Source organism: Monodelphis domestica, chromosome 3 (genome assembly GCF_027887165.1).
Source record: "Monodelphis domestica isolate mMonDom1 chromosome 3, mMonDom1.pri, whole genome shotgun sequence".
NCBI classification, from domain to species: Eukaryota; Metazoa; Chordata; class Mammalia; order Didelphimorphia; family Didelphidae; genus Monodelphis; species Monodelphis domestica.
The window spans coordinates 39364976-39379567 of NC_077229.1; the positions used below are offsets into that span (position 1 = coordinate 39364976).

Sequence of the window (14592 nt, forward strand, 5' to 3'; positions counted from 1 at the left end):
ATAGAGGGTGTTCTATGAACCCTTTCTATTTCTATTTTTCCCCCTTGCTCCAGAACATGTGGGCAATTTTCTTCTATAATATCCTGTAGTACAGCATCAAGGTTTTTGTTTATCTCTGGTTTATCGGGCAGACCAATAATGTTCAAGTTGTCTCTACTTCCTCTGTTTTCCTGGTCTGTTACCTTATCAGTGAGATGTTTTATGTTTTCTTCTAATTCATTAATTTTTTGGATTTGCTTTATTAATTCTTTCTGTTTTGCAAGATCACTGTCTTCCACTTGATTATTTCTGGACTTTGGGGACTGGATTTGTTCTTCAGCTTGTTCTATCATTTTGTTAGAAACTCCCAGCTCTTTCTCCAATTGTGAAGTCTTCTTTCTCCCATTTTTCTTTCCAGAAGGTTTCCATCTTTTAGATGAGCTCCAATTTGAGTTCTTCCTGAGCTTGTGGATAATTTCCATTTTGGCAGGCCTGTTTTGATTTTGTTTGGATTTCATCCTCTTTATCTTCTTTTCCTTGGGTACTCCCACCATAAAAGTTTTCAATAGTCACTTTTTTCCCTTTCTTCCTGGAGGCTTGATTTGGGGCCAGGTGAGCCATCCCTTTAGTGGTTTTATTCCCCTTTACTTTTTGGTCTAGGGTCTTGTTAATATAGGTGGCTTTTCTGTGAAATTAGGGTGCCTCAGACTAGTTATTCCCAGCCTCTGAGGTTTCTTAGAGTGCCGGCCCCTGTGATCAGCACAACCACCACTGTGTTCAGCGTGCCCACCCCTTGATCAGCGTGCCCGCCCCCATTCTCTGGGACCTCTTCTCACCAGTGCACAGGAATCTCCTGTGAAACCGCTCTGAAGGAGGAACTCTGGTATTCCCTGTCAGTTCCCAAGGAGCCTAGTTTGCCCCCCCCCTTCACTACAGCTAAGAGCAATGCTTTGGCCTTAGACAGTTTTTACAGACTCTTGATATTCCTCACTGTTCCCAGTTTGCAGGGAGCTCTCTGTCTGTGCGCTCTCCAGTTCCCAGGGTTCTACCATGGATCAGCCCTGAGAGGTCGTTTCCTAGCAGTCTTTAGATCCAAAGAATCCTGGTGTGCCCCCCCTCCCCACGACAGAGATGTTCCTCACTCACTCACTGTCCCAGGGAGAGCTTGGATACCCTACTCTGGTTTGGTGGGGGAGGTGGGGGGGGAAGGGTGGCTCAGTTCACGTTTTTGTGCAAGCTTTTCCTCCTTCTTATAGTATGGAAATGTTCAAACCCCATGTATCTTCTTTTCTGTGGGGTACTTGAGAGTCCCTCCATTCTTCCAAAGGTCATTTTTATGCTCTTTTGAGGTAGTCTATTTTGCTTGGTGCTGGGGAAAGGAAGTGATTCGCGTCTAGATTACAGCCATGTTTACCTGGAAGTCCTCGTCATCCAGAAATTTTTAAAGCATAAATGGGTAAAGAAGAGTCTGGAGGACATCAGTGCTTTAGAATCTGCCAATCCTAATGGGAAGGAAGAGAAGGAAAGATGAGCTGAAGTCTGGGGTGTCAGGCCAGACATCGAACCTAGGCATATAGATAAGATGAAGGAACCTTGTCATTCCAAGTACTGAAACTTTAATGTGTACCTTTAAATCCTCCCCATTCATTTTATTCTCATACAAGTGATGGAGATTCCAACTATCACCTACCTTGGGCCACTCTCCCAGGTAAAGTGAGGCATAGGTGGGTGAGTTAATGGTCTTTAGTGCTAGGAAAGACTGGGTACTTCCCAAATTCTTCTTCAGTCTCTCAATCCCAGTTAGACAGATGAGAAAAAGGAAAGTTTTATCAAAGAATTAATTTGCTTACATTGCAAGAGAAGAAGTATCTGAATGGGATTATACTCTGAATGGAAGCCTATGTAAGTACCCCAAAGAGATGAAAGACACTTATCCTGAGTTGTGCTGTGAATAATGTTAGGAGAATGGGACAGCTTGGAATTTTCTCCACATATAAGCACATGAACCCAATCATATGTATATGCTAATCCTTCCTCAGCAAAGTCTTAGCATGATTCAGTATTGTGAGCCTTCTTTCTTCATCTGCGTTCAGAATAACAGAACCTAAGTTCACATAATGTTCTCTGGGAGAGCCTGAAAATGCTTTCTTTCATTTCCAGAAATGTTGTGTAAGGATCAGGAATCTAAGGTAACAGAGAATCGGGCCCAAGGACAACTCTCTTGTCTTCTGTCTCAATGGAAGGACAGAGCACTTTCAGAGGTAGCCAAGGATTCTGGGAAAGGCAAGTAGAATGAGGATAATGGACCAGTGTGATACTGAGGCTCACTTCTGATATTTCTGAACTGAAGCAGGAGTTTCAAGGGAATTAAGTGCAATGCCCACACCCTTTAGGAGCTATTTCCTGGCATCAGTTATCTGGAAGTTGAATTCTGGGAAATTAATACTCTTGGGGTTTCTTCTTTGTTAGCTGTGAGCAAAAGCTAAGCGGTTATGAGCAAGTGCTCTGTTCCTGCCTCTGACCTGATGTGAACATGTGTTGTAGGAGAGAAGATGGATTGTCATCTGGTGGCATTTTCTGTGGCTCATACAGTCACTACTGGTTTTCACTGAAATCTCTAAGTTTTGTATGTTTCTTTTCTATCCTTTATGGAAATCTGTCCTATAGAGTAGGAAGGGGGTTTCATGGGTCACTAAATGCCTCTTTCCCATGGAAGACCATTGTGGGTCTCGCCTGAAAGAGGAATGAGGCTGAACTACACAATGACAAAATCTAAGGATTTGAGGGATCTAAGATGTGGGAGGGGCAAGTTACATCAACAGTTTCTATAGAACAATTTCAGACACTTCTCAGGGGCCCCCTATCACAGCTCTTTCCCATTTTCTTCTTTTTCTTCACCTCTTGGCAGTAGCCTGCTTTGCCCACCAAAATTGCAGCATGAGACCATGTTGCAAGAACATCTCTTTCTCCCTTCTTGGTCCCTGGGCAGTCATTCAATTGACTAAGAGAGAAAAGATGATGGATTCATCTAAAGGGCAATAAGGGTAATTAGTATGAGCACAGATTCTTTCATCTCAAGTGGGAGTTTGTTTTCTAATTGCCAAAAGGAAATCTGCTTCTCTTTGGATGCTCCATGGCTATAGATGTGAGGCTTTAGCTACTCCCAGGGACTGATGACTGCTGAGGAGATCATCTCCTCTGGCATACGAGGATTGAGGCAATGGGTTAACAACTCCAGGATAACAGTTACCAGCACTGAGATCAAGACATTAAACAGATTCACCAATTGAAATTCTTTCTGAATGATAAATAAAGAGTCATTCTATATCATTGACTTATAGAGGACTTCAGTTCAATATACACAAATACATGTAAACACAGCCACATCAGTAATACACTATGAAAAGGGATTGAATAATAATTAGGGATAACTCTTTTCCAGAAACATCTATTAGGATGAGGATTCTGAGCAACCACATGGGGGAAGGAACTAAAAAGAATGAGTGTATGCCAGAATCAGGTATAGGGAATTAAGGAGTTCTCAGGAATCTGAGTTTCATGCTACATACCATCATCTAGGTTCTTAGACGTGTCTTCCCTCATCTGATCCAACTCTTCCTTCCAAATCATGATCCTACCTGAAGCAGGGGGATCAGAGAGAAATTCTCTTCATTACATAGACCTGGAATTATTTAAAATCTTGTCTGAGACCTTAAGATCTTAGCCCATTTGGGCATATGGAGTAGAAATGGGCAGATCACAAAGCATCAGAGGAAGAGCAATATAAACAGAATCATAAGGAGATGCTGAGATAATTCCCCTAAGAGAATATTTTAATACTTCTGTGCTCTGATTGAGCAGTTCTAGCAAACCACAAAGTACAAGGACTTATTTAAGATCTTGATTTCACTTGCTGTACCCTAAATTTCCATTCAGAGATTCTCACAGCCGAGATCCATGCAAAAAAAACTTCTCTAGGTAAGTCTCCCCAACGACAAGGAAGACAATGTCTTCCTTGAGGATAAACCTATTCCTTCTGTCCTTGAGGAAATGGGGAAGAAGGGAGTAGAAGGTATTTCTTGTCAACGTTGGGAATTGTGTTACGTGACAGAGGTTGGAATACCAGGGGGATGATTCTGAGGGAATAATACAGGAATAAATACTTTTTCTTTTGCCGTTATCATTACCTTATCCCAGAATCCTTTCCTTTTCCATTGCCTTCTTTGTGTCTTTCAGTTGTCTCTTCATTCTATTTGTGTGCAATTGTGTGCAATAGGGCAAGGCATATTCATTTTGAATGGAGTAGTGGCAAAAAAAAATATTTTCAAGGGCAGCTGGGTGGCTCAGTAGATTGAGAGGCAGGCCAAGAAATGGAAAGTCATAGATTCAAATCTTGTCTTATACTCTTCCTAGCTGTGTGACTTTGGGCAAGTCACTTCACCCCCATTGCCTCGCCCTTACCACTCTTCTGTCTTGGAACCAATACATAGTATTGATTCCAAGATTCTAAGATTGAAGGTAAGGGTTAACATCTCTCAGCACATACTGAAAGATGAATAATTTGAAATCTGGAAGGGGTCATTTACAGAGATCCAGGCAGATTTTAGTATGTTTAGAAAAAATATGTATCTGCTTCTTGTCTCTTTTGCTCATTTCAGGAATCAGCTTAACCACTTGGCCTCCCTTCTGAAAATTAAAAAGGCTTTGAGTTAGCAAAGAGTGCAGTAACATTTTCACACAATCCAGAAATCTCTTTTATATCCTTCAGACCCTACCAGCATCTCTTTGTCCTCCCTAATTTCATGGGGGGAAGAGATTAGTCACTCATGAGAAGCTAAGAATCTCAAGATCATAGAACAGAAATTGGAATGGAACTCAGAGATGAATGCTGTTCAATACACATTGACTCCTTCTGTAACAATAATTGTGTATCTTTCAAGGTTGTACATAGGAAGTATACTGTCATAAAGTATTACTTTGTATTGTAAAACTGTGCTATCCTCCAGTATTTAGAAGGCTGTCAAATAGAAGAGGGATTTGTTTTGATATTCTTGACCCCAGAAGGTTGTCCAAGGGGAATGGCTACAATTTAGTAAAGTAAAATTGTGTTCCGCTATCAGGAGATACTATTTAAAATTGTGTCTCCCTCATTACTCATGGGAAAGACAGGACTGACATTTAAATTATGAGCCATATTGGCAAGCATATGAAGGAGGAAAATCTATTTGTCTAAAGTACTTCACAACTTTCTGAACCAATTCTCAGCGACTAACATACTTCTACTTCATATACCAATCTCATCTTGGTGATTCTGACCATCACTTTGCCATTGTACAAGGGCCATACTCAATCATTCACTTCCCATTGCTTTGATTCTATCTTCTTCCTCCCATACAGACACACACACACACACTCACAGAGATACCTCTAACCTCTTCCTTGATGTATATTCTCTGTTTATCAATGGCTTTTTAATTTTTGATCTGAATGTCCCAAAGGTGTCTTAAAATGAATAAAATAGAACATATTGTGTAACCTCTACATGAATCCAATGATCCCCTGGACTTCCACTTTGTTATAGTTTCATCTTCAACTCCTCTCACAAACACACACCAACTAGTCTTTCAATTGTACACATTTGCTGTTTCTATGTTTCTATCATCTCATTTCTATGTGTTCTTCCCTCAAGTCTCAGCTAAAGTTCCATTTTCTACAAGAATTCTTTCCCAGTTTCCCTTTATCTTCCTGCTTTCCCCTTCTTCTTCCTGCCTTCTCTCTGTGACTACTCCCAATATGTCATGTCTATATCTTGTTTGTTCATATATGATGGCATTCTATCTGCTACATCATACTGAGAGTGGGAACAATCTGTGTGTGTGTATGTGTGTGTGTGTGTGTGTGTGTGTGTGTGTGTGTGTTTCATTTTATTCAAGATTTTCCACAGTTATAACTGTGGACCTGGGACACAGCAGCTGCTTGGTAAAGTTTGTCTTATTGGCTGACCAATAAAGAAGGAAGAAGAATGAAGTACTGATTGGTCTTCTCTGTAGAGCCCAGGAATCATGAGTCTGATGAGATTTTCAAATCCGAGTTTCAAGAATAGTAGTCACATGAAGAGGCAAAATATCTTAAGCTCTCCTTTAGGTATCAATATAAATTGAATGAGTTTATAAATGCTGTTTTAATATAAAGAAATCTGTCTCATTGACAAGAGTGAGCTTTGGGAGTCCTGTGGTGAGCTCAGAAACACCTTCAAGTGATTCAGGGGGTTCTGAATAGATGGAGGACATCAGAGCCTTAAGCCCCCAATTGGGAAACGTGTTACATCACAGGTTTTCCAGTCAAGATCCTCTAAATGTCTGCCTCCACTTCCCTTGGATACTGAATGCATTGAGGGGTGAGACTCACCTAGTTAGACCAGTGAAGTTGAGGGCACAAAAGAAGGGACAAGTCAAAAGGGAGAAAGGGTAGGCAGTAACACATGTATGGGAAGATTTGTGTTCATTGAAAGGTGTGTGAGTATAAGAGGGTTTATTTATACTGTAGCAAATCATTTTAAAGTCTCCTTTTTAAAGATGAAGCATCATATGACTGACAACCCTGTTACATGATTTCAAAGCTTATATCTCAGGCACAAACGAAATAATTATTTATCTTTTGACATCTGCTTCATAGGAAGTGTCCACTGAAGAGCACCTGAGGCATCTCTTGCCTAGGAGCTTTGGTATTCATTTTTAGAGTATAAAGAAAGGTACATTGGACATGTACAATTCTAGTGAAACAGTGATCAGAGAAGAGGCAACATTCTATTTTTTTTATAAACCCTTACTTTCTGCCTTGGAGTCAATACTATATATTGGCCCCAAGGCAGAAGAGTTGTAAGGGCTAGGCAATGGGGGTCAAATGACATGCCCAGGGTCACACAACTGGGAAGTGTCTGAGGCTAGATTTGAACCTAGGACCTACCATCTCTAGGTCTGGCTCTCAATCCACTGAACTACCTAGCTGCCCCCACTAGTTAACATTCTAAAGAGAACAACAGAAAATGGAACCATATTTGAAGTCTAAAAACTGAAACAAAAGTTGGGAAGAACCGGGCTTCTGTACACTGAACCCTGCAAGAGATTCCCTCAGCTCCTTCTCCTGCTCTCTATAGTGAATGTGACAGATACAAGGTAGGATAATTTCTCTTCTTTTCTACATCAGGTTCTGATTGGGTCCTCACCCATGATCTCCAGGTTGGGAAATGAGTGAAAAATGAGGAGGCAGGTAGCAGAAGAATGAGAAGATTCAGAAAAAGAGGCAATATTTAAGGAGATGTTAAAGGGCCTCAGCTTCTGTCCAGGAGAGAATCAAATCCCTCAGTTAACCTTTAACATGGTTCAAAAAGTATCTCCTTGGGGTTAGCTGGGTAGTTCAGTTCATTGAGAGCCAGGCCTAGAGAAGGGAGGTCCTTGGTTCAAATCTGGCCTCAGACACTTCCCAGCTATGTGACCCTGGGCAAGTCATTTACCCCCACCACTCTTCTGCCTTGGAACCAATACACAGTATTGATTCCAAGATGGAAGGTAATGTTTTTAAAAAAAGTTTCTGATTGGAGTGAACGTATGATCCCACCTCACCGCTCTTTCCAGTCCTTTAAGTGTTTGTGTCAGACAGGCTATATTCTAGTCAAACAGAGGCTGGTGCGAGAGGCAGGAGAAAGAAAAATCAGATATTCCATGGGACAATCTTCTCTTTGGAGTCCATGGAACCCTGGAAGAGGAAAGTGGCAGAATTTTCCCAGAGTCTCTCTTAAACTGAACAGTGAGCAATCCCAGAGGCAACCTCCCTGGACTACTGAAATAAAGGTATAACAATACAATGTGACTTCACATGTGGAAGTGAGTATAGTTGTCCCCTATTCCAATCCATGCATCAAAAAGAATCCCATGCGGAGCTAGGTAGCACAGTGGACAGAGTGCCAGATCAGGAGGCAGGAATAAAAGCATTCAAATCTGGACTCAGACAGTTCTAAACTGTGTAACCCTGGACAAGTCACAACTCCAATGACTTAGCCATGACTGATTTTCTGCCTTCCAAATGATACTTAGTATCAATTCTAAGAAAGAAGATAAGTTCTTTTTAACCTTCACCTTTTGCCTTAGAATCAATACTGTGTATCAATTCCAAAGTAGAATAGTGATGAGAACTAGGCCTTAGGGGTTAAGTGACTTGCCCACATCACCCAGCTAGGATGGTCTGAGTCCAAATTTGAACTCAGGACCTCACATCTCTAGGCCTGACTCTCCATCCACTGATACACCCAGATGTCCTCCTCCCTTCCTTTTTAAAAATAGAAAACTCTACCTTCTATCTTAGAATCAATAACTCTGGAACAGTCTCTCACCCACTTCCATGTCTTGGTGTCTCCAGGTCAACTGAGAGGAGCAGAGTTTTCTGAGGCTGGAACCACCTACCATGGCTGAGTCTCCTACAGATGAGCAGCTGGAATCTGTTCTTGACATCACAGGACAGAAGGGTACAAATTGGAGCTTAGATCCTCCAAATGAGGCACCTAGAGAATTTGTCTTAGACTACTGGATAATAATCCTCTCTCTGGTCATTGCCGTGGTCGGGCTGGTGGGGAACAGCATCGTCCTGTGGCTGCTGGGCTTCCGCTCCCAGAGGAGCCCCTTCTCTGTCTACATCCTCAATCTGGCTGCTTCCGATGCCCTCTTCCTTGGCAGCTACTTTATGTTGCACATGTTGGCAATTTTTGGAGATGTAAACCATTTTGTCCTGGCACTGCTATTTCCCTGCATCCTAAACCTGTCCTACTGTGTGGGTCTCGGCCTGCTGACTGCGATCAGCACCGAGCGCTGTCTCTCTGTGCTCTTCCCCATCTGGTACAAATGTCACCGCCCAAATCACATGTCTGCTGCTGTGTGTGCCATTCTATGGGCTCTGCAGGGCCTGTTCTGGGGAGTATTTGTGGCTCTTTATTTCCTTAACAAGGACACCTTTGACAATCTCTACTTCGATCTCTACTTGGTCCAGTTCGGCTGGTTCCTCCTCCTCACCTGTGTGCTGGGCGTGTCCAGCCTGACCCTGGTGCTGAGGGTCCAGTGCAGCTCCCAGCGCAGGCGCCCACCCAGACTCTACCTCCTGGTGCTGCTCACAGTTCTTGTGTTCCTGCTCTGTGGCCTGCCCTGGGGGATTATTGATGCAGTTCGGTATTTTAGCAGCTTCCCTTTAATGTCTTATGAGCTCTCCAGGCTCCTGGCCTGTGTGAACAGCAGTGCAAACCCTTTCATTTACTTCTTCCTGGGCAGCCAATGGTGTAGACGAGGGAGGGAGCCACTCAGGGTGGTCCTGCAGAGGGCCCTGGGAGAGGAGCAAGTGGGAGGGGATGGGGCGAGAGACACTTCCCACCCTGACACTCTGGATGAATTATCCTGAGGGTGACAACAAGATGCTCAGACAAGGGAGCCCATGAAATTACCACCACCTTCCCCCACCCCTACGGAGGGCAGGAACCCCCCTCTCACCTTTCTAGGAGAGGAGACAAGACCCCTCCCTTTCCCTTATGGTGGTTCTTGGAGTTTGAACTCTAATGAACAAATCTTTATTAACTGCCTACTATATGCCAGGTGCTTTGCTAAGGGCTTCACAAATATCTCATTAATCCTCACCATATCCCTGAGAGGGAGGTACTCTCATGATCCCCACTTTATGCTTCAGGAAATTGAGGCAGACTGGGGGTTCAGGAATTTGAGCATGGTCCCAAAGGTGGTATATGAAACTAGATTTGAACTCAGGTCTCCCTGACTCAAGGACCAATGTTGCCTGCATTCAGGAACCCCTACTGCCTGGAGGCTCCAGGATTAAGTGGGAGGAGATCCAGGAATTGATTGTCACAAATCTACAGGAGAGTAATTCCAACAAATGCCACTGAACCTGTCTGGGAAAGTAGAGGAAGAAGAAAATCACCCTCTAAAGCTCCATGTCTCCCTGCCCTGCCCCTGTTAACCATTGTGAAAGGGGGGATAGAGTTGGGGTTCAGACTCCTCCAGGTTCCATGGCTCATGCTCCCCCACTTTGTCTTCCCTCAGGCTTGATCCACAACATTGCCTGGGAGGCCTCCTTCTCTCCTATTGCCCAAACAAGAGGAGGATCTTCCTCAGCTCTGTCTCTTCTCCTTCCCCTACTCTTGCTCCCTTCTAACTACCATCACAGAAGCTGATCTCAATTTTTCCTTGCCTCTCCAGGTCAATTCAGAACTCTCTCTGGTTCTGTCTGTTTCTCTGTGTCTCAATTTCTCTCCCTGTCTCTGTGTTTCTTTGTCTCTGACTGCCTCTATTCCAATCTTTCACTCTTTATGACTCAGTTCCTGATGAGGTGCCAATGGGGGGGTATTGTAGGGGTGTCACATGATAGACTGATTGAATTATATGACCAATATATATATATTGGGTCCAAAACTAGGGAAAGGATAACTCATCTCATGCACCCATTCTCAACACATATATAAACACAGCAGAGAAAAACACACGTGAACATATCATACAAGGCAATACATGTGAGCACACACACATATGCACTGACTCATAATTTCTTCTGGAAGACACAGAGTGCAAAATCCAGTTCACACTGGAATCCTCCTGTGACAATGACCTCAGTGTCTCTTCTGGGGTTTCAGGCCCATATTCACCTCATGGAGGCAGGGCAGCCTCAGCTTCTCTAATTATTTCTTATGTCCTAGCATGTCATGAGGATTACATAAAGTAAATGTAATTAAGCAGCCCCTCATTTGTATTAGCTTAAGAATCCACTTCATGTGAGACCTTCAACTATGTGAATTATAGCAAGAACATGGACCCAGGCAGGAGTCTGTGCATGCAGTGAGATTAGGAGTTTAGACCCAGACTAGGAGCTGATTAAGAATCATGTGAGTTACTATAGTATTCTGAAGTGTATGACTATGCATTATAATATTCTTTATATTAAATTGATTCATATAAGAAGATTTCAGAGACCAAGAAGATTTGAAAATGTGTCAGAGCCCAGGAAGGTCTCGAAAGGTATGGAGGGCATCAAGAATGTCTCAGAAATGAAGTTTGGAGCTGTCCTATTACAATATATATGTCTATAGCAAATATTAGTACTGTGGAAATAGATTTTGATCAATGATACATGTAAAACCCTGTGGAAATCCTTGTCTGTTTCACAAGGAGGGAAGGGAAAAAACATGAATGATGTAACTATGGAAAAGTTTTCTAAATTAATTAAATAAAAATTTAAAAAGAACAGCTATGAAAATATAAAAGAGTGTTTATTTTACAATGTGGGATCTATAGACCTCTGAATTGTTTGCCTCACCCACCAAATAAAGTCAGACATGAGTGCTTTCCTCCATCTTTTCCTTTCAGCATCAAGAGTCACTGAGGCAGGGAGTGTGATGGAGTAATCCTGGCATCCAACTTTCCTCAGTCATGATTCTGTAAAGCTTCTGTTTTCTTGGCTCCTCCCATAGTAGGTGATGTGATCAACACTTTGACAGATATAAGCAAGCCTTCAACAAGTGAAAGCTAATGGATAGGATATCCCTCCCCAAAGTGAAGAAGTAAGACATTTATATAATTCCAACTATTCTGTATGTATTCAGATGCCATCAGATCTTTTTTTGGAGGCAATATTTTTCATTAGGAGTCCTTGGGCCTCTCTTGAATCACTGTATTGGTAAGAATAGCTACTACAGTAATTATCACAATTGTTCATCCTATGATATGGTGGTTATTGTGTATAACATTTTCTTGGTTCTTCTTAAATCTCTTTGTATCAGACTCTGTAGATCTTTTCAAGGTTTTTCTAAAATCATCCTGTTCACCATTTCATAGAGCACAAAAGTATTCCATTACAATGATGTACTTATTCATCCATTCTCCAATATACAGACATTACCTCAATTTCCAATTCTTCATTAGTATAAAAAGAACTGAAATAAATATTTTTGTAGAAGTGGGTCCTTTTTACCTTTTTTATCTCTTCAGGATATAGATATAGTAGTGATATTACTGGATCAAAACATATACACAGTTTTAGAGTCTTTCCATCATAATTAAGGTATTATTTTAAAGTCATTGGGAAACAAATTCAAGAGAGGTTGGGTTAGTCCTTGGCTTTTCCCTACCATCTCAGCTCTGCCTCCTTGCTGGTGTTTCTTCCTTTTTGTTTTTAAAATGAATCAGAATCAAGATTATATTTCCCAGACTTATTGAATATTTTTATTCTTCCACACATTATATTCCAGTAACCTAGCCTAATCCATCTGCCCCATCCAGAACTTGTTATTTCTCATCTCTACACCTTTGTGCAGGCCAACTTTAATGTACTCTATCTTCCATATAACTTCTGAAAACTCTGGTCTTCTTGACTCAAACAACTTCTCCTATAAGAAGGCTTTACCAAGACAAAAATAATAATACTGTTTAAATCCATTTATTCAGCAATAAAACTAAACTATTAAAGTATATTATAGAAGTATAAAATCTAATAAATTTATATGGAATATAAAATAGTCAAGAATTTCTACAGAAATAATGCAAAGGGAAGACTTCAGCAAGATCTGTGTTCCTCCCTTCTCTACTCCCTCACTCCCTCATTATTTCCCTCTTTTTTTACGTTCTCCTTTCGTTCCTCCCTTCTTCCCTCTTTTTTTATAGTTTCTTCATTTTGTGGGAAGAGAGTATGGTGGGTGAAGAAAAATTAAATGTTTGTCATTTGGACCAAAATACAATTAAATAAGAAAGAAAGCAAAAGTCTAATTCTCAGATAATGCAGCAACAAGGAAGGTCCTAGAAGAGCAGAGATCTCCAAAAAGCATCCCAAGAAAATGTTAAAAGGGTACTAAATGGAAGCAACCAAATCAAATAATCAAACTTTGGAGGATCAGTGGTGATATGGATTGCCTACATCCTGATAGACAGTTAATGACCTCAATCTGTTACAAGGTTTGTTTTTATGTTTTTCTTCTTTCACAGTGGTATCCAGTGGGGACATAGAAGAGGTGTAGGGTCATATTGATAACTGATTTTTTTAAATTCAAAAACAGAACTATTATGTGTTCCCTAATTTGACCTGGAATCTAGAAACCCCCAATGTATAGCATAGTAAGATCTTTGACTCAGCGTTTTTGGATTAAGTTGTAAGTTGGTTCATCAGATATTACTAGGCTATATGTTTGGGCATTTCTAGATTCCATGTCAACATCTTCTATTTCATCCCTTTAATGGAACCTCTTTTAGATGTTACTTACTAGCTGTGTGGCCTTGTGCAAGTCACTTAACTCTGTTTCTGTCTGCTCCACATCTATAAAGTGCACTGGAGAAATGACCAAGTACATGGGTATTTTCATTGAGAAAACACCAAATAAGGTCATGGAGAACCAAACATAATTGGAAATGATCCAGTAATCCTGTGTGTGGGTATATCTTTTAGATGTTACTATTTGGCTAGATCCAGGATCTAGATTCAAATCTTACCTGTCTGTAGTATAACCCTGGCCAGTCTCCTCATTTTTCCGTGATATACACACTCTAAGACTCATTACTTTACCTGAGTTGGTAGGGGAAAGTTTCCTAACCCCAAATTCCCTATGCCAGGGAAGCCCCAGTACCTTCCTTCCAGTACCAGACCATCTTATTGACAGGAAAAGCCTATCATCAACCCAGGAAAGATTTCAATTTCCTAGATACCAAAACCGATAAATTGATACTTCATGCTACCTGATTCCCAAGCTGAGTCTTTGTCACTAAGGGTTACTGGAAGTCTTAATGATAGGAAAAGCAATATCCATCAGCAGACAAAGGGATGAATCTGACTAGAAAATGTGCCCCACTCCCCCATCAAAAAAAGATAACTTTCCTGTTAATTGGAGCAAGGGTAACCTTTGGTATTATCCCCATGTCAAAAGTGCCATCTTTGCAGGAGAAATCAAATGAACCATAAATGTTGAAGGTAATGTGACAAAAGAAAAAGACTAATACATTGTTGGTGGAGTTGTGAATTCATCCATCTATTCTAGAGGGCAATATGAAACTAGACTCAAACAGTTACAAAAGTATGAATATCCTTTTGCCCAATTCTAATACGGCTACTTGGTCTGAAATGCAAAAATATCAAAAAAGGGAAAATAACTTATTTGAACAAAATGATTATAGCAGCTGTTTTTTTGTGGTGGAAAAGAATTGGAAATTGAGGACATACTTATCATTTGAGATATAGTTAATCAAATTTTGGATGGAATATTATTATGTGGAGTCAGCTGGGTGGCTCAATGGATTGAGAGCCAGGCCTAGAGATGGGAGGTCCTAGATCCAAATCTGACCTTAGATACTTCCCAACTGTATGACTTTGGGCAAGTTACTTGGCCCCCATTGTCTACTCCTTACCATTCTTTTGACTTAGAACCAATACATAGTACTCATTCCAAGAGAGAAGGGAAGAATTTTAAAAAAGACTACTATTGTACTATAAGAAATGGTGAGCAGGATGATTTCAGGAAAACCTGGAAAGCTCTACATTAAATGATACATAGTGAAGTGAGCCAAAATGAGAACACTGAAAATAATA

At 41.1% G+C, this 14592-nt stretch overlaps 1 protein-coding gene across 1 annotated transcript; it reads left to right on the forward strand.

Moving 5' to 3' along the window:
• Nucleotides 1-8439: 8439 nt before the first annotated feature.
• LOC100027893 (mas-related G-protein coupled receptor member X1-like) lies at nt 8440-9420 on the forward strand. The gene has a single exon (XM_001378024.1). The coding sequence runs from the start codon at nt 8440-8442 to the stop codon at nt 9418-9420; it is 981 nt and encodes a 326-aa protein (XP_001378061.1).
• The last annotated feature ends 5172 nt before the right edge of the window (nt 9421-14592 follow it).